General features: G+C 55.1%; 2 protein-coding genes and 1 long non-coding RNA gene across 4 annotated transcripts; 1 reads left to right on the forward strand and 2 right to left on the reverse strand.

Moving 5' to 3' along the window:
- Positions 1 to 303: 303 nt before the first annotated feature.
- On the forward strand, positions 304 to 10,259 carry LOC145514051 (uncharacterized). Its single transcript, XR_014059823.1, has 2 exons — positions 304 to 515; positions 8,043 to 10,259. It is a non-coding gene; the product is annotated as an uncharacterized LOC145514051 (long non-coding RNA).
- LOC145514044 (uncharacterized) lies at positions 10,183 to 11,975 on the reverse strand. 2 transcript variants are annotated; one of them, XM_081511128.1, is made up of 3 exons: positions 11,806 to 11,975; positions 11,094 to 11,406; positions 10,183 to 10,786 (listed from the first exon to the last, which is right to left on the reverse strand). In XM_081511128.1, the coding sequence occupies exons 1-3, from the start codon at positions 11,938 to 11,940 to the stop codon at positions 10,215 to 10,217; spliced, it is 1,020 nt and encodes a 339-aa protein (XP_081367254.1). In that variant the 5' UTR covers positions 11,941 to 11,975; the 3' UTR covers positions 10,183 to 10,214. The 2 variants fall into 2 exon arrangements, with proteins under 2 accessions (XP_081367254.1, XP_081367253.1); XM_081511127.1 differs by having other exon boundaries at positions 10,183 to 10,843.
- Positions 11,976 to 17,826: 5,851 nt separating this feature from the next.
- Positions 17,827 to 22,895, reverse strand: LOC145514025 (uncharacterized). The gene is made up of 3 exons (XM_081511108.1): positions 19,446 to 22,895; positions 18,734 to 19,046; positions 17,827 to 18,483 (listed from the first exon to the last, which is right to left on the reverse strand). Exons 1-3 carry the CDS (start codon positions 19,680 to 19,682, stop codon positions 17,855 to 17,857), a joined length of 1,179 nt encoding a protein of 392 aa, XP_081367234.1. The 5' UTR covers positions 19,683 to 22,895; the 3' UTR covers positions 17,827 to 17,854.
- Positions 22,896 to 26,108: the final 3,213 nt, after the last annotated feature.

Below are 26,108 nucleotides of genomic sequence, written 5' to 3' on the forward strand. Positions count from 1 at the left end.
AAGTTTATTTAGTAGCTTCCTTGAGCAGTTCATTGTGAAGCATTTTTTTTTTTTTCTGTGACATTGGCCTCATTAAAAAGTACGGTTTGCGTTTACTGGATAATTTTGTTCATTGGTTTGTTAGGGAATCTTGGTAATATTTGAGTTTCCTGGGGAGCATGGTCACATGACCTGGACCTGGCGAATCGGTGCGTTCCACCTCCCTGGCCACTGTGATTGGCTCCGGACTGGGGCAGTGCCCAATCGGGGCCCAGGGCCGGGCCTCACGTTGGAAGCCAGGGGAAGACGAGCTCTCGTCCTGCTGGGGTAGGGGAAGGGGTGGGGCCGGGGGAGGTCAGGCTCCAGCAGTGGGAGGGGCTTGAGGTCCGCCTGCGGCAGTTGGTGACCTTCCTGCTCCCCTCAGGGCAGAGCCGCTGGCCTGAGAATGAGGGCGCTGCTGAGCCCAGGGGCTGGGATGGCCCGTTGCTGCTGTGGTCCCAGAGCTCCACCCGAGACCTGAGGGAGGCCGTCTGCCCGTGAGTCCTCTCCCGCTTGTCTGTCAGCTTGTTTGAAGCATGCTGGGTTTTCTGCCCAGCTGGCTAAGGGGAGTCCCTGGAAATGCAAGGGTGTGGGTTTTGGCAGACTTCAGGGAAGACATGCCAGATGAGCCTGGGAGACTCCAGCTTAATCTGGATTCAGGAGATATCTCTTCGGGCCAGCTAGTAATTGTAGGATAAGCCTAATGAGTCTTCACAGGATGAAGAGAGTAACGTGCCAAGGTAGCAATCGATGTCCTCCTTCGAAAGGATGAAGCTGGTGCTCAGAGAAGGGGGGAACTTGGCCACAGCAAGGAGGTGTGCACCCAGACAGAACCCCCAGATCCGGCCATTTGAGCTCAGGGAGGCCAGTGGTGTGGCTTGTCCCTGTGGCAGGGGCCGAGGCACGCAGCCCACCCTGATTCCTGCGGGGGCCTGACTTGGGAAGTGCCATCTGGTAGCTTTGAGACTCACCAAACCAAATTGCACTGGAGAGGGGAAGGACACCTTCCTTCATCCACCCCCCACCCCCGCCGGATTCCCACATACCCTGACCCCTTTCTCTGGATTTCGGAGCCATTTCCAGAGTCCCGCTCATATGACCTCATTCGAAGTGCACTGTGGACGAGCTGCCATCTGCAGCTGCTACCACAGCAGCCAAGGGCTTCAGCTCCCGAGTACCTCCCTTCCTTTGGAACTTGGGGGCCCTCTACTCCCCACTTGCACACCACAGACCTTTGCTGAGGATTGTGGGGACCCTCACTCAGTTTGCAGCACGTTGTAGCCATCCCTGTCCTCTCAATACCTCCCTTGCAACTCAGCTTGTGAGCTCCTTTGGAGCAGCGTGGCCCACCTGGCTGCAACGGAAGAGACACAGCTGACAGGGAAACAACAGCTTAGATCTGACAGCCGGAAAGCTCTGTCAAAAGGGACCTCCCTCTTCACACCGTAGAGGCTGTAGGAGCCGCCAGGGTTTGGGAACCAGTGCTGGGGCCAAAATGACTCCACAGCTGTTTTCCTTCCTGGGGAGGGTTCTGGCTCCAGTGGGAATGGCTCAAGTCTCCTAAGGTTCTGAAAGCCCACTGTGTGCAGATTCACGGTACACAGAGAGGAGAAGGTGGAGTCCTGCCCTGGAGGTGGGCACAGCTCACGGATGAGCCAGGCAGGCAGGCAGGCAGGCAGGGCATGAGAACACCTGAGCTGCCTTCATGAGTGAATGGTGTGGGGGCAGAGGAAGAGAAGCCGGTCTGCTCCCTCATGTGGTGCCCAGGGCAGGTTGTCCCCAGAGGAAACCCTTACGACGGTGAGGACTATCACTGCTGTTTCCCAAGGGGTTCCGTCGGTGCGTGTCTTCCCCGGAGCGGTCAGGCCGTCTCTAAAGTACACTGGCCATGGGCATTGCCTCTCCTTGGAACTTCCCATGTGTTTCTCTTTTTTATGGAACAGTGATTTTTTAGAGGGGTTCTGGGCCACAAGGTTGTTGGGTCATTTTCTAGCCTTCTGTCGTGAAGAACGCTTTCCTGGGCGTTGGGGTGGTTTGTTGTTCCAGCTCCCTTTCTTGGCTTCTTTTGGGAGCTGGTGCAACAAGAGGAGCTCAGCCTCTGCCTTCTGGCTGAGATGTCACCCTTCAAACAGCAATGCCTGCCTGGAGATAATGATGGCATTTGCCAAAAGGGCTTCGTTTGGCACATGATATCTTGAAAGGACGTACACCGTCCTTTCAGCTATCAAAGGCTAGTTCAAATGACATACAAATGAGAACTCTCCAATGGAGTCTTACAGTAGGTGGAGAGTCCGAAAAAAACTCCTTCAGTCATTTCACTGAGAGTCATTGATTGGGGACACCAAGAATATAGGAAGGAATGCAGAAAGAAAAGATGAAATTGTGTTCAGGATCGGGGGGAGGGATGAACAGGGCGTGCTTGCCTTGAATCCAGGCTTTGTTGGGGGGTGGGGCATAAAGATCGAACGGGTCTGAAACTACAAAGTGGGATGGTAACACAGTATCACCAGAGTTACACAACAGTGTTCCCAAATTGCAACAATGATGAAAAAGTTTACTAATCCCAACTTAACCAAGAGAAATACAGGAAACCATACACAAAATAAAACATCACCAGAAAGGTGGAAACAAACCAAATGCAAAGCAGTTCAGGGGAAAGGAACTCCATGTCCCCTGGGGGCAGACCGAGTTGCCGGCGTCCACGGTGAGCAGACAGGGATGGAGGCTGCAGAGCCGACCGCTCCCCTGGACGTGGTGTTTCCGGCAAGGGCTCTGGGTCTCTGCCCAGAGCGGGGGCTCGTTCTTCCTGCAGGGGCGAGTGAGTCATCGTCGGCGTCTGGGTGTTGCGCGGGAGCCAGGGCAGGCTCTCCCTGCCGAGGCGGTGACTCCTCCTCTGCCTCGGGTTCTCCTGCCAAAGCCCGAGCAGGTACAGGTGCACGTGGAGGTGGAGGTTCTGGCTGAGGGGGTGGGACATCAGTGCCTGGGGCTGGGGGCCCTGCAGGCACGGAGATCCGATCTGCCCGGTGTGCTGGCCAGTACCCAGCTGGCCTGGTGTCTCTGCGAGGACAAGTCTCGGTTCTCCATCTGGCCTCGGTGGATCCCTGGGTCCTGCACCTGGAGCCACCACCTCTGTAGGGACAGGTCTGGGAAGTAGAGCCTGGTTCCAGTTGGAGGCCAGTGCTAGAGCTGGGGGAGAAGCAAAGTTTGCCCACAGGCCAGCCTTGGCATGTGCGTATCCCGGGACAGAAAGCTTCCAAGAGATTCCCAAAGAATACCCAGGGTCGGATGTCTTTTGGGACTGAAGTGTGCAAGATGGGGGTGGGGGTGTGAGGCCAGCGCTTGCTGCAGGCCCAGCAGCATCTTTCGGGGACTCGTCCGTGTGTAGCTCAGCACCCCCTCCCCACACACTCCCATGCACCAGCCCCAGCGTCCTCACCTCTGTGCTCTGGCGTGCTGGGCTCCAGGTCCTCCTGCTGCCTCAGAGGCCAGGGTTCTCGGGACTCTGGGTCGGAGCCGGGTGTGCTGAGCTCCGTGGCAGCCTCAGACTGGGCCGCCGGGTGTATCCTGGGCGGTGTCTCGGCAGCAGGCCTTCCCCGCCTCCGCTTCGCCCCCGGTGGGGCTGATGCCTCCGTGGGCACGCTCACCTGGAGCCTGCACTGGGCCTCACGGGCGGGGGGGTGGTGCTCCGACCCCTCCCTCTGGGAGGTGGACGGGGTGTCCCCGTCCTCGGCCTCATCACGTGGGAAGCTCTGCAACGACAGTGACCGTCAGCCAGCCGTGCTGGGAGTTTTCCGAGCTGGGCCTGGCCAGTGGAGCCGCTGCTTCTGCCTGCTCGAACTTCTCTTCCCAGAAGGGTCAGAGACGTGTGTCTGCTCAGATCCCCACCCGGGAGGAAAGAGACCCACCTGAGGGTGTGAGGTCAGCCTGGGCGGCCGGCGCTGCCCGCACTCTCCCCATCCCACCCAGCCTGCTCTCCCCTGGGGTGTGGACACAACTTGTCCGCAGGCTTCTGACCCCACATCCGCCTGGGCTTCCTTGAGGGAGACACACCCCGAGAAACCCGCATCCACACACACAGGCAAAGGACCCGGTGTTTCCGGGTGGCATGGGAGAGGTGGCCTGGCCCCGCCTGGGGCTCCCCGTGTTACCTTTCTGTTTCTCCGGGCAAAGGGCCAGAGGCCTCTCGGGGGTGCCCTGAGCCAACGTCGACAGGGTGCCCACGCACACTGCCTGTGAGCTCTCCTGAGGCCCCGGCCTCTGGGCAGGGGCAAACAGCAGAACATCCTGGCAGCAAGTGATCTGGCTGGGGGCTCCTCTCCGCTCTGGAGGCCTGGATACCCGGGTTGCGGGTTCTGTTGGGTTCTGTTGCCGGCAGGTGACATCATTTCCTGGGGTTCGTGCTGAGGTCCCTTCCCCAAAACTTCGCAAGGGAATCTCTGGGTTTCTGACTGCTCGACCACCCCCCTTAGGCCATGTGCAGGCACAGTGACAGCCACACAGCCCAGCCCACAGCCCTGGGGAGGCCTGGGTGCAGCCAGGGCCTGAGCTCCGAGGACCCCGCTGCTCTCAGACCAGGCTCCTTCTTCTCATAAGTGGTGTGGCCCTGGACAAGCATATGCCCCTCAGGGTTTCCCCGGTCTCTCCATCTGCAGAGTGGGGGTCATTCTCCCATCTGTTTCCTAGGTCTGTCGGCCTACGAGCAGCTCCATGCCTTTCCACCTGGGGCTGATATCACGTGGAGCTTGTGCGCTGAGACTTCAGAAAGAAAGACTCCATCCAGGGCTGACACAGCACAGAATGGGGCAGAACGAGGCCTGGATGCGCCGTGGTACCCAGGAAAAGGCACTCCCCCTCCTGACTGTTTGGAGACCCCGCATGCAAGTTGGAGGACCGAAAGGAAGTCTCGAAGGTCTCCCTCTCTGATAGAAAAGAGTAGCCAACTTTCTGGTCCTCTGTTTCCATTGAGATTCTGTTCAAGTGTCCCAGCTCGGCTTCTGCGGGTGGCTGAGCTTCTAATGGCTCCCTGCGTTCTTGTCTTTTCCTCTCCAAACCTTCCGTCCGTTTCCCCCTTCTGGGGTGGATGGGCGCTGTCATTGCTTCTACCTTCGAGACAGATTGATGAAAAGTCTGGACCATCGACTCCTTTCCTCTCTTTGGTTCCGTGTCTCTCTCTGGCTGTGTCCCTCTCTTTTCCTTTCTCGATTCAGTCTGTGTCTTCCTCTTTCTCTCTCGTGTGTGGATGGATGGATGCTAGGAATGCACATGTATATGATTAGATGAGGGTTATGTTTTAGGGATAGGTTAGAGGGAGAGAAAGGCTTTAGGTCGGAGTTGGTCATGGGGGAAGGGTCAAGGGTGGTGGTGGTGTTTCTTGGAATCTGAGTGCTGTGCATTCTTCGTCTCTTTCCATATGAACCCCTTCTCAGATACACCACTTGCAAGGAGTCTCTCATGTTCCGTTTCCTATCTTTTGCATTTGTGAATGCTTAGCTTCTCTGTTGTGAAGAGGTTCCATTGGATGGAAACCCATTGGTGTACTTGGTTTCCCTCTTTCCCTTACTTGAAGAGACCCATTTCTACCTCCGCCCAGCAAATGGCAAGGAGACTCTGATGTTAAGGAGCCTTTGACCTACGCTTCTTTCTAGCTATCTCATGACATCAGTCTTTAGGGTGAGGTTTTTCCCCGATATTGAGGTGGTGTGAGATCAAAACCAATAGCGTTCTTCAGATGTAGCTGTCTGGTTTTCCCATGGACATTGATTGAAGAGGCTTTCTTGTTCCCATTTGGATATTCTCCCCTTCTGTGTCAGAGATGAGTTGACCTTGGATGCCGGGGTTTGTTTCTGGACCCTCAACTTTATTCCATCGATCTGGATCTGTGTGTGTTGTTGTATTCCCAATAGCATACTGTCCTGCTGCTGCCGCTGCGGCTAAGTCACTTCAGTCGTGTCTGACTCTGCGCGACCCCATGGCCTGCAGCCTACCAGGCTCCTCCGTCCAGGGCATTTTCCAGGCAAGAGTACTGGAGTGGGTCGCCATCGCCTTCTCCGATACTCTCCTGAGGATCCTAGTTTGGTCGTCTAATTTCCTTTCACACAACCTTGGACGTCCGTATCGGGGCTTTTTCGTCGGATTGTATTGACAATTTAGGCTCTTTTCTGTTTCCGTAACCCCTTTTGCAATTCTTTGTTCGGTGCGAACATGCATTGGCATTTTGGGAGGAATAGCATCGAAGCTGTGGATTGCCTTGTGGGGCTGTGACATCATTTTCCCAATAGGAATTCTTTCAAGCCCTGAGCACAGCTTCTCTTTCCAGTGATTGGTGTGGGCTTGATCTTCTTTCTTCCATCTCTCGCCGTTTTGTGAGAACAGGTCCTTCCTTCCCTTCTGGGTTAGATGGACTCGTGGGTATCACTTCAGTGAATGGCATTGTCAGTGGGGGTGATAATTCCCTTCTCATTGGAAGACTTTGCTGTGAGTATTAGAAGTGCAAGTGATTTCTCTTCCCCTTCCTCCCTGTCCATCTCTCAGAGCCACCGGGAAACAGAGGCCTCATCCAGGGTCACACAGGCCTGAGGGAGTGCAACTAGACTGTTGTTTCTTCAGGCCCTCAGTGCTGGACATCATCCGGGATACTCTGTGTGTGTCTTCCTCAGTCTGGCGTCCCTTCAGACCTTTCCCTAGTTTTCACAGGCTTGTTGTGTTGGTGTTCTTTGTCTGTTTGGAGACACGTCCTTGAGAAGCTTTGTGTTTCCACTCATTCGTCTCGCGATGTATGACCTGTCTTTTGCTTTTGTAATGAGGTCTTTCCCACGGTAGATATCTTTGATTTTGCAAAGTCCACTGTATTCTCTGGGTTGTTTTGTGGACTGCCTTTTAGTTTTGTGTGTGAAGACTCAAAGCACGTGTCCGGTTTCTGCTCATTGTTCTTCTAGATTTGTGACAAGTTTTCATGGAAATTTTGTCTAGGGATAACTGGAAGTGAACTCGGTGTAAGGTGTCAAGTCTCCATCTCCATTCATGTCATGCCCTGCAGTTTCCAATTCCCTGTTCCTGAGTGGTTTTGGAGACCTTGTGGGAAGTTTGGTTGCATCGGAGTTTGCATTTCCACCTTGAGTAGATTCACACTGTTCTGCCCTCAGGGACACTGTCAAGGGGGAGTGAGGAGCAGCCTTCACTTGCAGCAGTGACCACACGGTGGGGCGAGTGCTGCTGTCCCCTCTGGGAGCCCCAGGCCACAGGCATCCCAGTGAGGAGCCAGCTCTGTGCTCAGCTGAAAGGAGTTATTCTCTCAGGAGCCTCTGAGCCCTTGCCTTTGGATCACCCAGGGTGGGCATTTACTGTGACAGAAAAAAATTGCCCTGAATTCCATGGACGGAAGAGCCTGGCTGTGTAGAGTTTGTGAGTTGCCGTGAATCAGACACAACTGAGGACACAAAAACTCAATAGACTAAAACACTTTTTGGGGGTGGGGGGAGTGAAAGGGGGTGATGTGGGGTTTTTTGTCTTATATAATAGCCAAGGGAAATCTAGTTTAAACCTAAATTCACATAGATGGGAAAGGTATAGCTCTCCGTCACCCTATTAAAAAAAAAAAAAAAAAACGACTTAACTTTTCTGAAAGTTTATTTAGTAGCTTCCTTGAGCAGTTCATTGTGAAGCATTTTTTTTTTTTTCTGTGACATTGGCCTCATTAAAAAGTACGGTTTGCGTTTACTGGATAATTTTGTTCATTGGTTTGTTAGGGAATCTTGGTAATATCTGAGTTTCCTGGGGAGCATGGTCACATGACCTGGACCTGGCGAATCGGTGCGTTCCACCTCCCTGGCCACTGTGATTGGCTCCGGACTGGGGCAGTGCCCAATCGGGGCCCAGGGCCGGGCCCCACGTTGGAAGCCAGGGGAAGACGAGCTCTCGTCCTGCTGGGGTAGGGGAAGGGGTGGGGCCGGGGGAGGTCAGGCTCCAGCAGTGGGAGGGGCTTGAGGTCCGCCTGCGGCAGTTGGTGACCTTCCTGCTCCCCTCAGGGCAGAGCCGCCGGCCTGAGAATGAGGGCGCTGCTGAGCCCAGGGGCTGGGATGGCCCGTTGCTGCTGTGGTCCCAGAGCTCCACCCGAGACCTGAGGGAGGCCGTCTGCCCGTGAGTCCTCTCCCGCTTGTCTGTCAGCTTGTTTGAAGCATGCTGGGTTTTCTGCCCAGCTGGCTAAGGGGAGTCCCTGGAAATGCAAGGGTGTGGGTTTTGGCAGACTTCAGGGAAGACATGCCAGATGAGCCTGGGAGACTCCAGCTTAATCTGGATTCAGGAGATATCTCTTCGGGCCAGCTAGTAATTGTAGGATAAGCCTAATGAGTCTTCACAGGATGAAGAGAGTAACGTGCCAAGGTAGCAATCGATGTCCTCCTTCGAAAGGATGAAGCTGGTGCTCAGAGAAGGGGGGAACTTGGCCACAGCAAGGAGGTGTGCACCCAGACAGAACCCCCAGATCCGGCCATTTGAGCTCAGGGAGGCCAGTGGTGTGGCTTGTCCCTGTGGCAGGGGCCGAGGCACGCAGCCCACCCTGATTCCTGCGGGGGCCTGACTTGGGAAGTGCCATCTGGTAGCTTTGAGACTCACCAAACCAAATTGCACTGGAGAGGGGAAGGACACCTTCCTTCATCCACCCCCCACCCCCACCGGATTCCCACATACCCTGACCCCTTTCTCTGGATTTCGGAGCCATTTCCAGAGTCCCGCTCATATGACCTCATTCGAAGTGCACTGTGGACGAGCTGCCATCTGCAGCTGCTACCACAGCAGCCAAGGGCTTCAGCTCCCGAGTACCTCCCTTCCTTTGGAACTTGGGGGCCCTCTACTCCCCACTTGCACACCACAGACCTTTGCTGAGGATTGTGGGGACCCTCACTCAGTTTGCAGCACGTTGTAGCCATCCCTGTCCTCTCAATACCTCCCTTGCAACTCAGCTTGTGAGCTCCTTTGGAGCAGCGTGGCCCACCTGGCTGCAACGGAAGAGACACAGCTGACAGGGAAACAACAGCTTAGATCTGACAGCCGGAAAGCTCTGTCAAAAGGGACCTCCCTCTTCACACCGTAGAGGCTGTAGGAGCCGCCAGGTTTTGGGAACCAGTGCTGGGGCCAAAATGACTCCACAGCTGTTTTCCTTCCTGGGGAGGGTTCTGGCTCCAGTGGGAATGGCTCAAGTCTCCTAAGGTTCTGAAAGCCCACTGTGTGCAGATTCACGGTACACAGAGAGGAGAAGGTGGAGTCCTGCCCTGGAGGTGGGCACAGCTCACGGATGAGCCAGGCAGGCAGGCAGGCAGGCAGGGCATGAGAACACCTGAGCTGCCTTCATGAGTGAATGGTGTGGGGGCAGAGGAAGAGAAGCCGGTCTGCTCCCTCATGTGGTGCCCAGGGCAGGTTGTCCCCAGAGGAAACCCTTACGACGGTGAGGACTATCACTGCTGTTTCCCAAGGGGTTCCGTCGGTGCGTGTCTTCCCCGGAGCGGTCAGGCCGTCTCTAAAGTACACTGGCCATGGGCATTGCCTCTCCTTGGAACTTCCCATGTGTTTCTCTTTTTTATGGAACAGTGATTTTTTAGAGGGGTTCTGGGCCACAAGGTTGTTGGGTCATTTTCTAGCCTTCTGTCGTGAAGAACGCTTTCCTGGGCGTTGGGGTGGTTTGTTGTTCCAGCTCCCTTTCTTGGCTTCTTTTGGGAGCTGGTGCAACAAGAGGAGCTCAGCCTCTGCCTTCTGGCTGAGATGTCACCCTTCAAACAGCAATGCCTGCCTGGAGATAATGATGGCATTTGCCAAAAGGGCTTCGTTTGGCACATGATATCTTGAAAGGACGTACACCGTCCTTTCAGCTATCAAAGGCTAGTTCAAATGACATACAAATGAGAACTCTCCAATGGAGTCTTACAGTAGGTGGAGAGTCCGAAAAAAACTCCTTCAGTCATTTCACTGAGAGTCATTGATTGGGGACACCAAGAATATAGGAAGGAATGCAGAAAGAAAAGATGAAATTGTGTTCAGGATCGGGGGGAGGGATGAACAGGGCGTGCTTGCCTTGAATCCAGGCTTTGTTGGGGGGTGGGGCATAAAGATCGAACGGGTCTGAAACTACAAAGTGGGATGGTAACACAGTATCACCAGAGTTACACAACAGTGTTCCCAAATTGCAACAATGATGAAAAAGTTTACTAATCCCAACTTAACCAAGAGAAATACAGGAAACCATACACAAAATAAAACATCACCAGAAAGGTGGAAACAAACCAAATGCAAAGCAGTTCAGGGGAAAGGAACTCCATGTCCCCTGGGGGCAGACCGAGTTGCCGGCGTCCACGGTGAGCAGACAGGGATGGAGGCTGCAGAGCCGACCGCTCCCCTGGACGTGGTGTTTCCGGCAAGGGCTCTGGGTCTCTGCCCAGAGCGGGGGCTCGTTCTTCCTGCAGGGGCGAGTGAGTCATCGTCGGCGTCTGGGTGTTGCGCGGGAGCCAGGGCAGGCTCTCCCTGCCGAGGCGGTGACTCCTCCTCTGCCTCGGGTTCTCCTGCCAAAGCCCGAGCAGGTACAGGTGCACGTGGAGGTGGAGGTTCTGGCTGAGGGGGTGGGACATCAGTGCCTGGGGCTGGGGGCCCTGCAGGCACGGAGATCCGATCTGCCCGGTGTGCTGGCCAGTACCCAGCTGGCCTGGTGTCTCTGCGAGGGCAAGTCTCGGTTCTCCATCTGGCCTCGGTGGATCCCTGGGTCCTGCACCTGGAGCCACCACCTCTGTAGGGACAGGTCTGGGAAGTAGAGCCTGGTTCCAGTTGGAGGCCAGTGCTAGAGCTGGGGGAGAAGCAAAGTTTGCCCACAGGCCAGCCTTGGCATGTGCGTATCCCGGGACAGAAAGCTTCCAAGAGATTCCCAAAGAATACCCAGGGTCGGATGTCTTTTGGGACTGAAGTGTGCAAGATGGGGGTGGGGGTGTGAGGCCAGCGCTTGCTGCAGGCCCAGCAGCATCTTTCGGGGACTCGTCCGTGTGTAGCTCAGCACCCCCTCCCCACACACTCCCGTGCACCAGCCCCAGCGTCCTCACCTCTGTGCTCTGGCGTGCTGGGCTCCAGGTCCTCCTGCTGCCTCAGAGGCCGGGGTTCTCGGGACTCTGGGTCGGAGCCGGGTGTGCTGAGCTCCGTGGCAGCCTCAGACTGGGCCGCCGGGTGTATCCTGGGCGGTGTCTCGGCAGCAGGCCTTCCCCGCCTCCGCTTCGCCCCCGGTGGGGCTGATGCCTCCGTGGGCACGCTCACCTGGAGCCTGCACTGGGCCTCACGGGCGGGGGGGTGGTGCTCCGACCCCTCCCTCCGGGAGGTGGACGGGGTGTCCCCGTCCTCGGCCTCATCACGTGGGAAGCTCTGCAACGACAGTGACCGTCAGCCAGCCGTGCTGGGAGTTTTCCGAGCTGGGCCTGGCCAGTGGAGCCGCTGCTTCTGCCTGCTCGAACTTCTCTTCCCAGAAGGGTCAGAGACGTGTGTCTGCTCAGATCCCCACCCGGGAGGAAAGAGACCCACCTGAGGGTGTGAGGTCAGCCTGGGCGGCCGGCGCTGCCCGCACTCTCCCCATCCCACCCAGCCTGCTCTCCCCTGGGGTGTGGACACAACTTGTCCGCAGGCTTCTGACCCCACATCCGCCTGGGCTTCCTTGAGGGAGACACACCCCGAGAAACCCGCATCCACACACACAGGCAAAGGACCCGGTGTTTCCGGGTGGCATGGGAGAGGTGGCCTGGCCCCGCCTGGGGCTCCCCGTGTTACCTTTCTGTTTCTCCGGGCAAAGGGCCAGAGGCCTCTCGGGGGTGCCCTGAGCCAACGTCGACAGGGTGCCCACGCACACTGCCTGTGAGCTCTCCTGAGGCCCCGGCCTCTGGGCAGGGGCAAACAGCAGAACATCCTGGCAGCAAGTGATCTGGCTGGGGGCTCCTCTCCGCTCTGGAGGCCTGGATACCCGGGTTGCGGGTTCTGTTGGGTTCTGTTGCCGGCAGGTGACATCATTTCCTGGGGTTCGTGCTGAGGTCCCTTCCCCAAAACTTCGCAAGGGAATCTCTGGGTTTCTGACTGCTCGACCACCCCCCTTAGGCCATGTGCAGGCACAGTGACAGCCACACAGCCCAGCCCACAGCCCTGGGGAGGCCTGGGTGCAGCCAGGGCCTGAGCTCCGAGGACCCCGCTGCTCTCAGACCAGGCTCCTTCTTCTCATAAGTGGTGTGGCCCTGGACAAGCATATGCCCCTCAGGGTTTCCCCGGTCTCTCCATCTGCAGAGTGGGGGTCATTCTCCCATCTGTTTCCTAGGTCTGTCGGCCTACGAGCAGCTCCATGCCTTTCCACCTGGGGCTGATATCACGTGGAGCTTGTGCGCTGAGACTTCAGAAAGAAAGACTCCATCCAGGGCTGACACAGCACAGAATGGGGCAGAACGAGGCCTGGATGCGCCGTGGTACCCAGGAAAAGGCACTCCCCCTCCTGACTGTTTGGAGACCCCGCATGCAAGTTGGAGGACCGAAAGGAAGTCTCGAAGGTCTCCCTCTCTGATAGAAAAGAGTAGCCAACTTTCTGGTCCTCTGTTTCCATTGAGATTCTGTTCAAGTGTCCCAGCTCGGCTTCTGCGGGTGGCTGAGCTTCTAATGGCTCCCTGCGTTCTTGTCTTTTCCTCTCCAAACCTTCCGTCCGTTTCCCCCTTCTGGGGTGGATGGGCGCTGTCATTGCTTCTACCTTCGAGACAGATTGATGAAAAGTCTGGACCATCGACTCCTTTCCTCTCTTTGGTTCCGTGTCTCTCTCTGGCTGTGTCCCTCTCTTTTCCTTTCTCGATTCAGTCTGTGTCTTCCTCTTTCTCTCTCGTGTGTGGATGGATGGATGCTAGGAATGCACATGTATATGATTAGATGAGGGTTATGTTTTAGGGATAGGTTAGAGGGAGAGAAAGGCTTTAGGTCGGAGTTGGTCATGGGGGAAGGGTCAAGGGTGGTGGTGGTGTTTCTTGGAATCTGAGTGCTGTGCATTCTTCGTCTCTTTCCATATGAACCCCTTCTCAGATACACCACTTGCAAGGAGTCTCTCATGTTCCGTTTCCTATCTTTTGCATTTGTGAATGCTTAGCTTCTCTGTTGTGAAGAGGTTCCATTGGATGGAAACCCATTGGTGTACTTGGTTTCCCTCTTTCCCTTACTTGAAGAGACCCATTTCTACCTCCGCCCAGCAAATGGCAAGGAGACTCTGATGTTAAGGAGCCTTTGACCTACGCTTCTTTCTAGCTATCTCATGACATCAGTCTTTAGGGTGAGGTTTTTCCCCGATATTGAGGTGGTGTGAGATCAAAACCAATAGCGTTCTTCAGATGTAGCTGTCTGGTTTTCCCATGGACATTGATTGAAGAGGCTTTCTTGTTCCCATTTGGATATTCTCCCCTTCTGTGTCAGAGATGAGTTGACCTTGGATGCCGGGGTTTGTTTCTGGACCCTCAACTTTATTCCATCGATCTGGATCTGTGTGTGTTGTTGTATTCCCAATAGCATACTGTCCTGCTGCTGCCGCTGCGGCTAAGTCACTTCAGTCGTGTCTGACTCTGCGCGACCCCATGGCCTGCAGCCTACCAGGCTCCTCCGTCCAGGGCATTTTCCAGGCAAGAGTACTGGAGTGGGTCGCCATCGCCTTCTCCGATACTCTCCTGAGGATCCTAGTTTGGTCGTCTAATTTCCTTTCACACAACCTTGGACGTCCGTATCGGGGCTTTTTCGTCGGATTGTATTGACAATTTAGGCTCTTTTCTGTTTCCGTAACCCCTTTTGCAATTCTTTGTTCGGTGCGAACATGCATTGGCATTTTGGGAGGAATAGCATCGAAGCTGTGGATTGCCTTGTGGGGCTGTGACATCATTTTCCCAATAGGAATTCTTTCAAGCCCTGAGCACAGCTTCTCTTTCCAGTGATTGGTGTGGGCTTGATCTTCTTTCTTCCATCTCTCGCCGTTTTGTGAGAACAGGTCCTTCCTTCCCTTCTGGGTTAGATGGACTCGTGGGTATCACTTCAGTGAATGGCATTGTCAGTGGGGGTGATAATTCCCTTCTCATTGGAAGACTTTGCTGTGAGTATTAGAAGTGCAAGTGATTTCTCTTCCCCTTCCTCCCTGTCCATCTCTCAGAGCCACCGGGAAACAGAGGCCTCATCCAGGGTCACACAGGCCTGAGGGAGTGCAACCAGACTGTTGTTTCTTCAGGCCCTCAGTGCTGGACATCATCCGGGATACTCTGTGTGTGTCTTCCTCAGTCTGGCGTCCCTTCAGACCTTTCCCTAGTTTTCACAGGCTTGTTGTGTTGGTGTTCTTTGTCTGTTTGGAGACACGTCCTTGAGAAGCTTTGTGTTTCCACTCATTCGTCTCGCGATGTATGACCTGTCTTTTGCTTTTGTAATGAGGTCTTTCCCACGGTAGATATCTTTGATTTTGCAAAGTCCACTGTATTCTCTGGGTTGTTTTGTGGACTGCCTTTTAGTTTTGTGTGTGAAGACTCAAAGCACGTGTCCGGTTTCTGCTCATTGTTCTTCTAGATTTGTGACAAGTTTTCATGGAAATTTTGTCTAGGGATAACTGGAAGTGAACTCGGTGTAAGGTGTCAAGTCTCCATCTCCATTCATGTCATGCCCTGCAGTTTCCAATTCCCTGTTCCTGAGTGGTTTTGGAGACCTTGTGGGAAGTTTGGTTGCATCGGAGTTTGCATTTCCACCTTGAGTAGATTCACACTGTTCTGCCCTCAGGGACACTGTCAAGGGGGAGTGAGGAGCAGCCTGCACTTGCAGCAGTGACCACACGGTGGGGCGAGTGCTGCTGTCCCCTCTGGGAGCCCCAGGCCACAGGCATCCCAGTGAGGAGCCAGCTCTGTGCTCAGCTGAAAGGAGTTATTCTCTCAGGAGCCTCTGAGCCCTTGCCTTTGGATCACCCAGGGTGGGCATTTACTGTGACAGAAAAAAATTGCCCTGAATTCCATGGACGGAAGAGCCTGGCTGTGTAGAGTTTGTGAGTTGCCGTGAATCAGACACAACTGAGGACACAAAAACTCAATAGACTAAAACACTTTTTGGGGGTGGGGGGAGTGAAAGGGGGTGATGTGGGGTTTTTTGTCTTATATAATAGCCAAGGGAAATCTAGTTTAAACCTAAATTCACATAGATGGGAAAGGTATAGCTCTCCGTCACCCTATTAAAAAAAAAAAAAAAAAACGACTTAACTTTTCTGAAAGTTTATTTAGTAGCTTCCTTGAGCAGTTCATTGTGAAGCATTTTTTTTTTTTTTCTGTGACATTGGCCTCATTAAAAAGTACGGTTTGCATTTACTGGATAATTTTGTTCATTGGTTTGTTAGGGAATCTTGGTAATATCTGAGTTTCCTGGGGAGCATGGTCACATGACCTGGACCTGGCGAATCGGTGCGTTCCACCTCCCTGGCCACTGTGATTGGCTCCGGACTGGGGCAGTGCCCAATCGGGGCCCAGGGCCGGGCCCCACGTTGGAAGCCAGGGGAAGACGAGCTCTCGTCCTGCTGGGGTAGGGGAAGGGGTGGGGCCGGGGGAGGTCAGGCTCCAGCAGTGGGAGGGGCTTGAGGTCCGCCTGCGGCAGTTGGTGACCTTCCTGCTCCCCTCAGGGCAGAGCCGCCGGCCTGAGAATGAGGGCGCTGCTGAGCCCAGGGGCTGGGATGGCCCGTTGCTGCTGTGGTCCCAGAGCTCCACCCGAGACCTGAGGGAGGCCGTCTGCCCGTGAGTCCTCTCCCGCTTGTCTGTCAGCTTGTTTGAAGCATGCTGGGTTTTCTGCCCAGCTGGCTAAGGGGAGTCCCTGGAAATGCAAGGGTGTGGGTTTTGGCAGACTTCAGGGAAGACATGCCAGATGAGCCTGGGAGACTCCAGCTTAATCTGGATTCAGGAGATATCTCTTCGGGCCAGCTAGTAATTGTAGGATAAGCCTAATGAGTCTTCACAGGATGAAGAGAGTAACGTGCCAAGGTAGCAATCGATGTCCTCCTTCGAAAGGATGAAGCTGGTGCTCAGAGAAGGGGGGAACTTGGCCACAGCAAGGAGGTGTGCACCCAGACAGAACCCCCAGATCCGGCCATTTGAGCTCAGGGAGGCCAGTGGTGTGGCTTGTCCCTGTGGCAGGGGCCGAGGCACGCAGCCCACCCTGATTCCTGCGGGGGCCTGACTTGGGAAGTGCCATCTGGTAGCTTTGAGACTCACCAAACCAAATTGCACTGGAGAGGGGAAGGACACCTTCCTTCATCCACCCCCCACCCCCACCGGATTCCCACATACCCTGACCCCTTTCTCTGGATTTCGGAGCCATTTCCAGAGTCCCGCTCATATGACCTCATTCGAAGTGCACTGTGGACGAGCTGCCATCTGCAGCTGCTACCACAGCAGCCAAGGGCTTCAGCTCCCGAGTACCTCCCTTCCTTTGGAACTTGGGGGCCCTCTACTCCCCACTTGCACACCACAGACCTTTGCTGAGGATTGTGGGGACCCTCACTCAGTTTGCAGCACGTTGTAGCCATCCCTGTCCTCTCAATACCTCCCTTGCAACTCAGCTTGTGAGCTCCTTTGGAGCAGCGTGGCCCACCTGGCTGCAACGGAAGAGACACAGCTGACAGGGAAACAACAGCTTAGATCTGACAGCCGGAAAGCTCTGTCAAAAGGGACCTCCCTCTTCACACCGTAGAGGCTGTAGGAGCCGCCAGGTTTTGGGAACCAGTGCTGGGGCCAAAATGACTCCACAGCTGTTTTCCTTCCTGGGGAGGGTTCTGGCTCCAGTGGGAATGGCTCAAGTCTCCTAAGGTTCTGAAAGCCCACTGTGTGCAGATTCACGGTACACAGAGAGGAGAAGGTGGAGTCCTGCCCTGGAGGTGGGCACAGCTCACGGATGAGCCAGGCAGGCAGGCAGGCAGGCAGGGCATGAGAACACCTGAGCTGCCTTCATGAGTGAATGGTGTGGGGGCAGAGGAAGAGAAGCCGGTCTGCTCCCTCATGTGGTGCCCAGGGCAGGTTGTCCCCAGAGGAAACCCTTACGACGGTGAGGACTATCACTGCTGTTTCCCAAGGGGTTCCGTCGGTGCGTGTCTTCCCCGGAGCGGTCAGGCCGTCTCTAAAGTACACTGGCCATGGGCATTGCCTCTCCTTGGAACTTCCCATGTGTTTCTCTTTTTTATGGAACAGTGATTTTTTAGAGGGGTTCTGGGCCACAAGGTTGTTGGGTCATTTTCTAGCCTTCTGTCGTGAAGAACGCTTTCCTGGGCGTTGGGGTGGTTTGTTGTTCCAGCTCCCTTTCTTGGCTTCTTTTGGGAGCTGGTGCAACAAGAGGAGCTCAGCCTCTGCCTTCTGGCTGAGATGTCACCCTTCAAACAGCAATGCCTGCCTGGAGATAATGATGGCATTTGCCAAAAGGGCTTCGTTTGGCACATGATATCTTGAAAGGACGTACACCGTCCTTTCAGCTATCAAAGGCTAGTTCAAATGACATACAAATGAGAACTCTCCAATGGAGTCTTACAGTAGGTGGAGAGTCCGAAAAAAACTCCTTCAGTCATTTCACTGAGAGTCATTGATTGGGGACACCAAGAATATAGGAAGGAATGCAGAAAGAAAAGATGAAATTGTGTTCAGGATCGGGGGGAGGGATGAACAGGGCGTGCTTGCCTTGAATCCAGGCTTTGTTGGGGGGTGGGGCATAAAGATCGAACGGGTCTGAAACTACAAAGTGGGATGGTAACACAGTATCACCAGAGTTACACAACAGTGTTCCCAAATTGCAACAATGATGAAAAAGTTTACTAATCCCAACTTAACCAAGAGAAATACAGGAAACCATACACAAAATAAAACATCACCAGAAAGGTGGAAACAAACCAAATGCAAAGCAGTTCAGGGGAAAGGAACTCCATGTCCCCTGGGGGCAGACCGAGTTGCCGGCGTCCACGGTGAGCAGACAGGGATGGAGGCTGCAGAGCCGACCGCTCCCCTGGACGTGGTGTTTCCGGCAAGGGCTCTGGGTCTCTGCCCAGAGCGGGGGCTCGTTCTTCCTGCAGGGGCGAGTGAGTCATCGTCGGCGTCTGGGTGTTGCGCGGGAGCCAGGGCAGGCTCTCCCTGCCGAGGCGGTGACTCCTCCTCTGCCTCGGGTTCTCCTGCCAAAGCCCGAGCAGGTACAGGTGCACGTGGAGGTGGAGGTTCTGGCTGAGGGGGTGGGACATCAGTGCCTGGGGCTGGGGGCCCTGCAGGCACGGAGATCCGATCTGCCCGGTGTGCTGGCCAGTACCCAGCTGGCCTGGTGTCTCTGCGAGGACAAGTCTCGGTTCTCCATCTGGCCTCGGTGGATCCCTGGGTCCTGCACCTGGAGCCACCACCTCTGTAGGGACAGGTCTGGGAAGTAGAGCCTGGTTCCAGTTGGAGGCCAGTGCTAGAGCTGGGGGAGAAGCAAAGTTTGCCCACAGGCCAGCCTTGGCATGTGCGTATCCCGGGACAGAAAGCTTCCAAGAGATTCCCAAAGAATACCCAGGGTCGGATGTCTTTTGGGACTGAAGTGTGCAAGATGGGGGTGGGGGTGTGAGGCCAGCGCTTGCTGCAGGCCCAGCAGCATCTTTCGGGGACTCGTCCGTGTGTAGCTCAGCACCCCCTCCCCACACACTCCCATGCACCAGCCCCAGCGTCCTCACCTCTGTGCTCTGGCGTGCTGGGCTCCAGGTCCTCCTGCTGCCTCAGAGGCCGGGGTTCTCGGGACTCTGGGTCGGAGCCGGGTGTGCTGAGCTCCGTGGCAGCCTCAGACTGGGCCGCCGGGTGTATCCTGGGCGGTGTCTCGGCAGCAGGCCTTCCCCGCCTCCGCTTCGCCCCCGGTGGGGCTGATGCCTCCGTGGGCACGCTCACCTGGAGCCTGCACTGGGCCTCACGGGCGGGGGGGTGGTGCTCCGACCCCTCCCTCCGGGAGGTGGACGGGGTGTCCCCGTCCTCGGCCTCATCACGTGGGAAGCTCTGCAACGACAGTGACCGTCAGCCAGCCGTGCTGGGAGTTTTCCGAGCTGGGCCTGGCCAGTGGAGCCGCTGCTTCTGCCTGCTCGAACTTCTCTTCCCAGAAGGGTCAGAGACGTGTGTCTGCTCAGATCCCCACCCGGGAGGAAAGAGACCCACCTGAGGGTGTGAGGTCAGCCTGGGCGGCCGGCACTGCCCGCACTCTCCCCATCCCACCCAGCCTGCTCTCCCCTGGGGTGTGGACACAACTTGTCCGCAGGCTTCTGACCCCACATCCGCCTGGGCTTCCTTGAGGGAGACACACCCTGAGAAACCCGCATCCACACACACAGGCAAAGGACCCGGTGTTTCCGGGTGGCATGGGACAGGTGGCCTGGCCCCGCCTGGGGCTCCCCGTGTTACCTTTCTGTTTCTCCGGGCAAAGGGCCAGAGGCCTCTCGGGGGTGCCCTGAGCCAACGTCGACAGGGTGCCCACGCACACTGCCTGTGAGCTCTCCTGAGGCCCCGGCCTCTGGGCAGGGGCAAACAGCAGAACATCCTGGCAGCAAGTGATCTGGCTGGGGGCTCCTCTCCGCTCTGGAGGCCTGGATACCCGGGTTGCGGGTTCTGTTGGGTTCTGTTGCCGGCAGGTGACATCATTTCCTGGGGTTCGTGCTGAGGTCCCTTCCCCAAAACTTCGCAAGGGAATCTCTGGGTTTCTGACTGCTCGACCACCCCCCTTAGGCCATGTGCAGGCACAGTGACAGCCACACAGCCCAGCCCACAGCCCTGGGGAGGCCTGGGTGCAGCCAGGGCCTGAGCTCCGAGGACCCCGCTGCTCTCAGACCAGGCTCCTTCTTCTCATAAGTGGTGTGGCCCTGGACAAGCATATGCCCCTCAGGGTTTCCCCGGTCTCTCCATCTGCAGAGTGGGGGTCATTCTCCCATCTGTTTCCTAGGTCTGTCGGCCTACGAGCAGCTCCATGCCTTTCCACCTGGGGCTGATATCACGTGGAGCTTGTGCGCTGAGACTTCAGAAAGAAAGACTCCATCCAGGGCTGACACAGCACAGAATGGGGCAGAACGAGGCCTGGATGCGCCGTGGTACCCAGGAAAAGGCACTCCCCCTCCTGACTGTTTGGAGACCCCGCATGCAAGTTGGAGGACCGAAAGGAAGTCTCGAAGGTCTCCCTCTCTGATAGAAAAGAGTAGCCAACTTTCTGGTCCTCTGTTTCCATTGAGATTCTGTTCAAGTGTCCCAGCTCGGCTTCTGCGGGTGGCTGAGCTTCTAATGGCTCCCTGCGTTCTTGTCTTTTCCTCTCCAAACCTTCCGTCCGTTTCCCCCTTCTGGGGTGGATGGGCGCTGTCATTGCTTCTACCTTCGAGACAGATTGATGAAAAGTCTGGACCATCGACTCCTTTCCTCTCTTTGGTTCCGTGTCTCTCTCTGGCTGTGTCCCTCTCTTTTCCTTTCTCGATTCAGTCTGTGTCTTCCTCTTTCTCTCTCGTGTGTGGATGGATGGATGCTAGGAATGCACATGTATATGATTAGATGAGGGTTATGTTTTAGGGATAGGTTAGAGGGAGAGAAAGGCTTTAGGTCGGAGTTGGTCATGGGGGAAGGGTCAAGGGTGGTGGTGGTGTTTCTTGGAATCTGAGTGCTGTGCATTCTTCGTCTCTTTCCATATGAACCCCTTCTCAGATCCACCACTTGCAAGGAGTCTCTCATGTTCCGTTTCCTATCTTTTGCATTTGTGAATGCTTAGCTTCTCTGTTGTGAAGAGGTTCCATTGGATGGAAACCCATTGGTGTACTTGGTTTCCCTCTTTCCCTTACTTGAAGAGACCCATTTCTACCTCCGCCCAGCAAATGGCAAGGAGACTCTGATGTTAAGGAGCCTTTGACCTACGCTTCTTTCTAGCTATCTCATGACATCAGTCTTTAGGGTGAGGTTTTTCCCCGATATTGAGGTGGTGTGAGATCAAAACCAATAGCGTTCTTCAGATGTAGCTGTCTGGTTTTCCCATGGACATTGATTGAAGAGGCTTTCTTGTTCCCATTTGGATATTCTCCCCTTCTGTGTCAGAGATGAGTTGACCTTGGATGCCGGGGTTTGTTTCTGGACCCTCAACTTTGTTCCATCGATCTGGATCTGTGTGTGTTGTTGTATTCCCAATAGCATACTGTCCTGCTGCTGCCGCTGCGGCTAAGTCACTTCAGTCGTGTCTGACTCTGCGCGACCCCACGGCCTGCAGCCTACCAGGCTCCTCCGTCCAGGGCATTTTCCAGGCAAGAGTACTGGATTGGGTTGCCATCGCCTTCTCCGATACTCTCCTGAGGATCCTAGTTTGGTCGTCTAATTTCCTTTCACACAACCTTGGACGTCCGTATCGGGGCTTTTTTGTCGGATTGTATTGACAATTTAGGCTCTTTTCTGTTTCCGTAACCCCTTTTGCAATTCTTTGTTCGGTGCGAACATGCATTGGCATTTTGGGAGGAATAGCATCGAAGCTGTGGATTGCCTTGTGGGGCTGTGACATCATTTTCCCAATAGGAATTCTTTCAAGCCCTGAGCACAGCTTCTCTTTCCAGTGATTGGTGTGGGCTTGATCTTCTTTCTTCCATCTCTCGCCGTTTTGTGAGAACAGGTCCTTCCTTCCCTTCTGGGTTAGATGGACTCGTGGGTATCACTTCAGTGAATGGCATTGTCAGTGGGGGTGATAATTCCCTTCTCATTGGAAGACTTTGCTGTGAGTATTAGAAGTGCAAGTGATTTCTCTTCCCCTTCCTCCCTGTCCATCTCTCAGAGCCACCGGGAAACAGAGGCCTCATCCAGGGTCACACAGGCCTGAGGGAGTGCAACTAGACTGTTGTTTCTTCAGGCCCTCAGTGCTGGATATCATCCGGGATACTCTGTGTGTGTCTTCCTCAGTCTGGCGTCCCTTCAGACCTTTCCCTAGTTTTCACAGGCTTGTTGTGTTGGTGTTCTTTGTCTGTTTGGAGACCCGTCCTTGAGAAGCTTTGTGTTTCCACTCATTCGTCTCGCGATGTATGACCTGTCTTTTGCTTTTCTAATGAGGTCTTTCCCACGGTAGATATCTTTGATTTTGCAAAGTCCACTGTATTCTCTGGGTTGTTTTGTGGACTGCCTTTTAGTTTTGTGTGTGAAGACTCAAAGCACGTGTCCGGTTTCTGCTCATTGTTCTTCTAGATTTGTGACAAGTTTTCATGGAAACTTTGTCTAGGGATAACTGGAAGTGAACTCGGTGTAAGGTGTCAAGTCTCCATCTCCATTCATGTCATGCCCTGCAGTTTCCAATTCCCTGTTCCTGAGTGGTTTTGGAGACCTTGTGGGAAGTTTGGTTGCATCGGAGTTTGCATTTCCACCTTGAGTAGATTCACACTGTTCTGCCCTCAGGGACACTGTCAAGGGGGAGTGAGGAGCAGCCTGCACTTGCAGCAGTGACCACACGGTGGGGCGAGTGCTGCTGTCCCCTCTGGGAGCCCCAGGCCACAGGCATCCCAGTGAGGAGCCAGCTCTGTGCTCAGCTGAAAGGAGTTATTCTCTCAGGAGCCTCTGAGCCCTTGCCTTTGGATCACCCAGGGTGGGCATTTACTGTGACAGAAAAAAATTGCCCTGAATTCCATGGACGGAAGAGCCTGGCTGTGTAGAGTTCGTGAGTTGCCGTGAATCAGACACAACTGAGGACACAAAAACTCAATAGACTAAAACACTTTTTGGGGGTTGGGGGAGTGAAAGGGGGTGATGTGGGGTTTTTTGTCTTATATAATAGCCAAGGGAAATCTAGTTTAAACCTAAGTTCACATAGATGGGAAAGGTATAGCTCTCCGTCACCCTATTAAAAAAAAAAAAAAAAAACGACTTAACTTTTCTGAAAGTTTATTTAGTAGCTTCCTTGAGCAGTTCATTGTGAAGCATTTTTTTTTTTTTCTGTGACATTGGCCTCATTAAAAAGTACGGTTTGCGTTTACTGGATAATTTTGTTCATTGGTTTGTTAGGGAATCTTGGTAATATTTGAGTTTCCTGGGGAGCATTGTCACATGACCTGGCCCTGGCCAATCGGTGCGTTCCACCTCCCTGGCCACTGTGATTGGCTCCGGACTGGGGCAGTGCCCAATCGGGGCCCAGGGCCGGGCCTCACGTTGGAAGCCAGGGGAAGACGAGCTCTCGTCCTGCTGGGGTAGGGGAAGGGGTGGGGCCGGGGGAGGTCAGGCTCCAGCAGTGGGAGGGGCTTGAGGTCCGCCTGCGGCAGTTGGTGACCTTCCTGCTCCCCTCAGGGCAGAGCCGCCGGCCTGAGAATGAGGGCGCTGCTGAGCCCAGGGGCTGGGATGGCCCGTTGCTGCTGTGGTCCCAGAGCTCCACCCGAGACCTGAGGGAGGCCGTCTGCCCGTGAGTCCTCTCCCGCTTGTCTGTCAGCTTGTTTGAAGCATGCTGGGTTTTCTGCCCAGCTGGCTAGGGGAGTCCCTGGAAATGCAAGGGTGTGGGTTTTGGCAGACTTCAGGGAAGACATGCCAGATGAGCCTGGGAGACTCCAGCTTAATCTGGATTCAGGAGATATCTCTTCGGGCCAGCTAGTAATTGTAGGATAAGCCTAATGAGTCTTCACAGGATGAAGAGAGTAACGTGCCAAGGTAGCAATCGATGTCCTTCTTCGAGAGGATGAAGCTGGTGCTCAGAGAAGGGGGGAACTTGGCCACAGCAAGGAGGTGTGCACCCAGACAGAACCCCCAGGTCCGGCCATTTGAGCTCAGGGAGGCCAGTGGTGTGGCTTGTCCCTGTGGCAGGGGCCGAGGCACGCAGCCCACCCTGATTCCTGCGGGGGCCTGACTTGGGAAGTGCCATCTGGTAGCTTTGAGACTCACCAAACCAAATTGCACTGGAGAGAGGAAGGACACCTTCCTTCATCCACCCCCCACCCCCGCCGGATTCCCACATACCCTGACCCCTTTCTCTGGATTTCGGAGCCATTTCCAGAGTCCCGCTCATATGACCTCATTCGAAGTGCACTGTGGACGAGCTGCCATGTGCAGCTGCTACCACAGCAGCCAAGGGCTTTAGCTCCCGAGTACCTCCCTTCCTTTGGAACTTGGGGGCCCTCTACTCCCCACTTGCACACCACAGACCTTTGCTGAGGATTGTGGGGACCCTCACTCAGTTTGCAGCACGTTGTAGCCATCCCTGTCCTCTCAATACCTCCCTTGCAACTCAGCTTGTGAGCTCCTTTGGAGCAGCGTGGCCCACCTGGCTGCAACGGAAGAGACACAGCTGACAGGGAAACAACAGCTTAGATCTGACAGCCGGAAAGCTCTGTCAAAAGGGACCTCCCTCTTCACACCGTAGAGGCTGTAGGAGCCGCCAGGGTTTGGGAACCAGTGCTGGGGCCAAAATGACTCCACAGCTGTTTTCCTTCCTGGGGAGGGTTCTGGCTCCAGTGGGAATGGCTCAAGTCTCCTAAGGTTCTGAAAGCCCACTGTGTGCAGATTCACGGTACACAGAGAGGAGAAGGTGGAGTCCTGCCCTGGAGGTGGGCACAGCTCACGGATGAGCCAGGCAGGCAGGCAGGCAGGCAGGGCATGAGAACACCTGAGCTGCCTTCATGAGTGAATGGTGTGGGGGCAGAGGAAGAGAAGCCGGTCTGCTCCCTCATGTGGTGCCCAGGGCAGGTTGTCCCCAGAGGAAACCCTTACGACGGTGAGGACTATCACTGCTGTTTCCCAAGGGGTTCCGTCGGTGCGTGTCTTCCCCGGAGCGGTCAGGCCGTCTCTAAAGTACACTGGCCATGGGCATTGCCTCTCCTTGGAACTTCCCATGTGTTTCTCTTTTTTATGGAACAGTGATTTTTTAGAGGGGTTCTGGGCCACAAGGTTGTTGGGTCATTTTCTAGCCTTCTGTCGTGAAGAACGCTTTCCTGGGCGTTGGGGTGGTTTGTTGTTCCAGCTCCCTTTCTTGGCTTCTTTTGGGAGCTGGTGCAACAAGAGGAGCTCAGCCTCTGCCTTCTGGCTGAGATGTCACCCTTCAAACAGCAATGCCTGCCTGGAGATAATGATGGCATTTGCCAAAAGGGCTTCGTTTGGCACATGATATCTTGAAAGGACGTACACCGTCCTTTCAGCTATCAAAGGCTAGTTCAAATGACATACAAATGAGAACTCTCCAATGGAGTCTTACAGTAGGTGGAGAGTCCGAAAAAAACTCCTTCAGTCATTTCACTGAGAGTCATTGATTGGGGACACCAAGAATATAGGAAGGAATGCAGAAAGAAAAGATGAAATTGTGTTCAGGATCGGGGGGAGGGATGAACAGGGCGTGCTTGCCTTGAATCCAGGCTTTGTTGGGGGGTGGGGCATAAAGATCGAACGGGTCTGAAACTACAAAGTGGGATGGTAACACAGTATCACCAGAGTTACACAACAGTGTTCCCAAATTGCAACAATGATGAAAAAGTTTACTAATCCCAACTTAACCAAGAGAAATACAGGAAACCATACACAAAATAAAACATCACCAGAAAGGTGGAAACAAACCAAATGCAAAGCAGTTCAGGGGAAAGGAACTCCATGTCCCCTGGGGGCAGACCGAGTTGCCGGCGTCCACGGTGAGCAGACAGGGATGGAGGCTGCAGAGCCGACCGCTCCCCTGGACGTGGTGTTTCCGGCAAGGGCTCTGGGTCTCTGCCCAGAGCGGGGGCTCGTTCTTCCTGCAGGGGCGAGTGAGTCATCGTCGGCGTCTGGGTGTTGCGCGGGAGCCAGGGCAGGCTCTCCCTGCCGAGGCGGTGACTCCTCCTCTGCCTCGGGTTCTCCTGCCAAAGCCCGAGCAGGTACAGGTGCACGTGGAGGTGGAGGTTCTGGCTGAGGGGGTGGGACATCAGTGCCTGGGGCTGGGGGCCCTGCAGGCACGGAGATCCGATCTGCCCGGTGTGCTGGCCAGTACCCAGCTGGCCTGGTGTCTCTGCGAGGACAAGTCTCGGTTCTCCATCTGGCCTCGGTGGATCCCTGGGTCCTGCACCTGGAGCCACCACCTCTGTAGGGACAGGTCTGGGAAGTAGAGCCTGGTTCCAGTTGGAG

The sequence above is a fragment of the Giraffa tippelskirchi genome, chromosome 7 (genome assembly GCF_054371585.1).
Source record: "Giraffa tippelskirchi isolate mGirTip1 chromosome 7, T2T-mGirTip1v1.2.pri, whole genome shotgun sequence".
Lineage (NCBI taxonomy): Eukaryota > Metazoa > Chordata > Mammalia > Artiodactyla > Giraffidae > Giraffa > Giraffa tippelskirchi.

What these genes read in the sequence shown, in the direction of transcription:
- LOC145514025 (XM_081511108.1), bottom strand. Translation starts at nt 19,682, where the DNA reads ATGATGTCACCTGCCGGCAACAGAACCCAACAGAACCCGCAACCCGGG. An exon ending in TTGCCCGGAGAAACAGAAAG is followed by an intron (nt 19,047 to 19,445) that starts GTAACACGGGGA and finishes CTGTCGTTGCAG; the next exon opens with AGCTTCCCACGTGATGAGGC. An exon ending in CAGCACGCCAGAGCACAGAG is followed by an intron (nt 18,484 to 18,733) that starts GTGAGGACGCTG and finishes CTTCTCCCCCAG; the next exon opens with CTCTAGCACTGGCCTCCAAC.
- LOC145514044 (XM_081511127.1), bottom strand. Translation starts at nt 11,940, where the DNA reads ATGTTCTGCTGTTTGCCCCTGCCCAGAGGCCGGGGCCTCAGGAGAGCT. An exon ending in TTGCCCGGAGAAACAGAAAG is followed by an intron (nt 11,407 to 11,805) that starts GTAACACGGGGA and finishes CTGTCGTTGCAG; the next exon opens with AGCTTCCCACGTGATGAGGC. An exon ending in CAGCACGCCAGAGCACAGAG is followed by an intron (nt 10,844 to 11,093) that starts GTGAGGACGCTG and finishes CTTCTCCCCCAG; the next exon opens with CTCTAGCACTGGCCTCCAAC.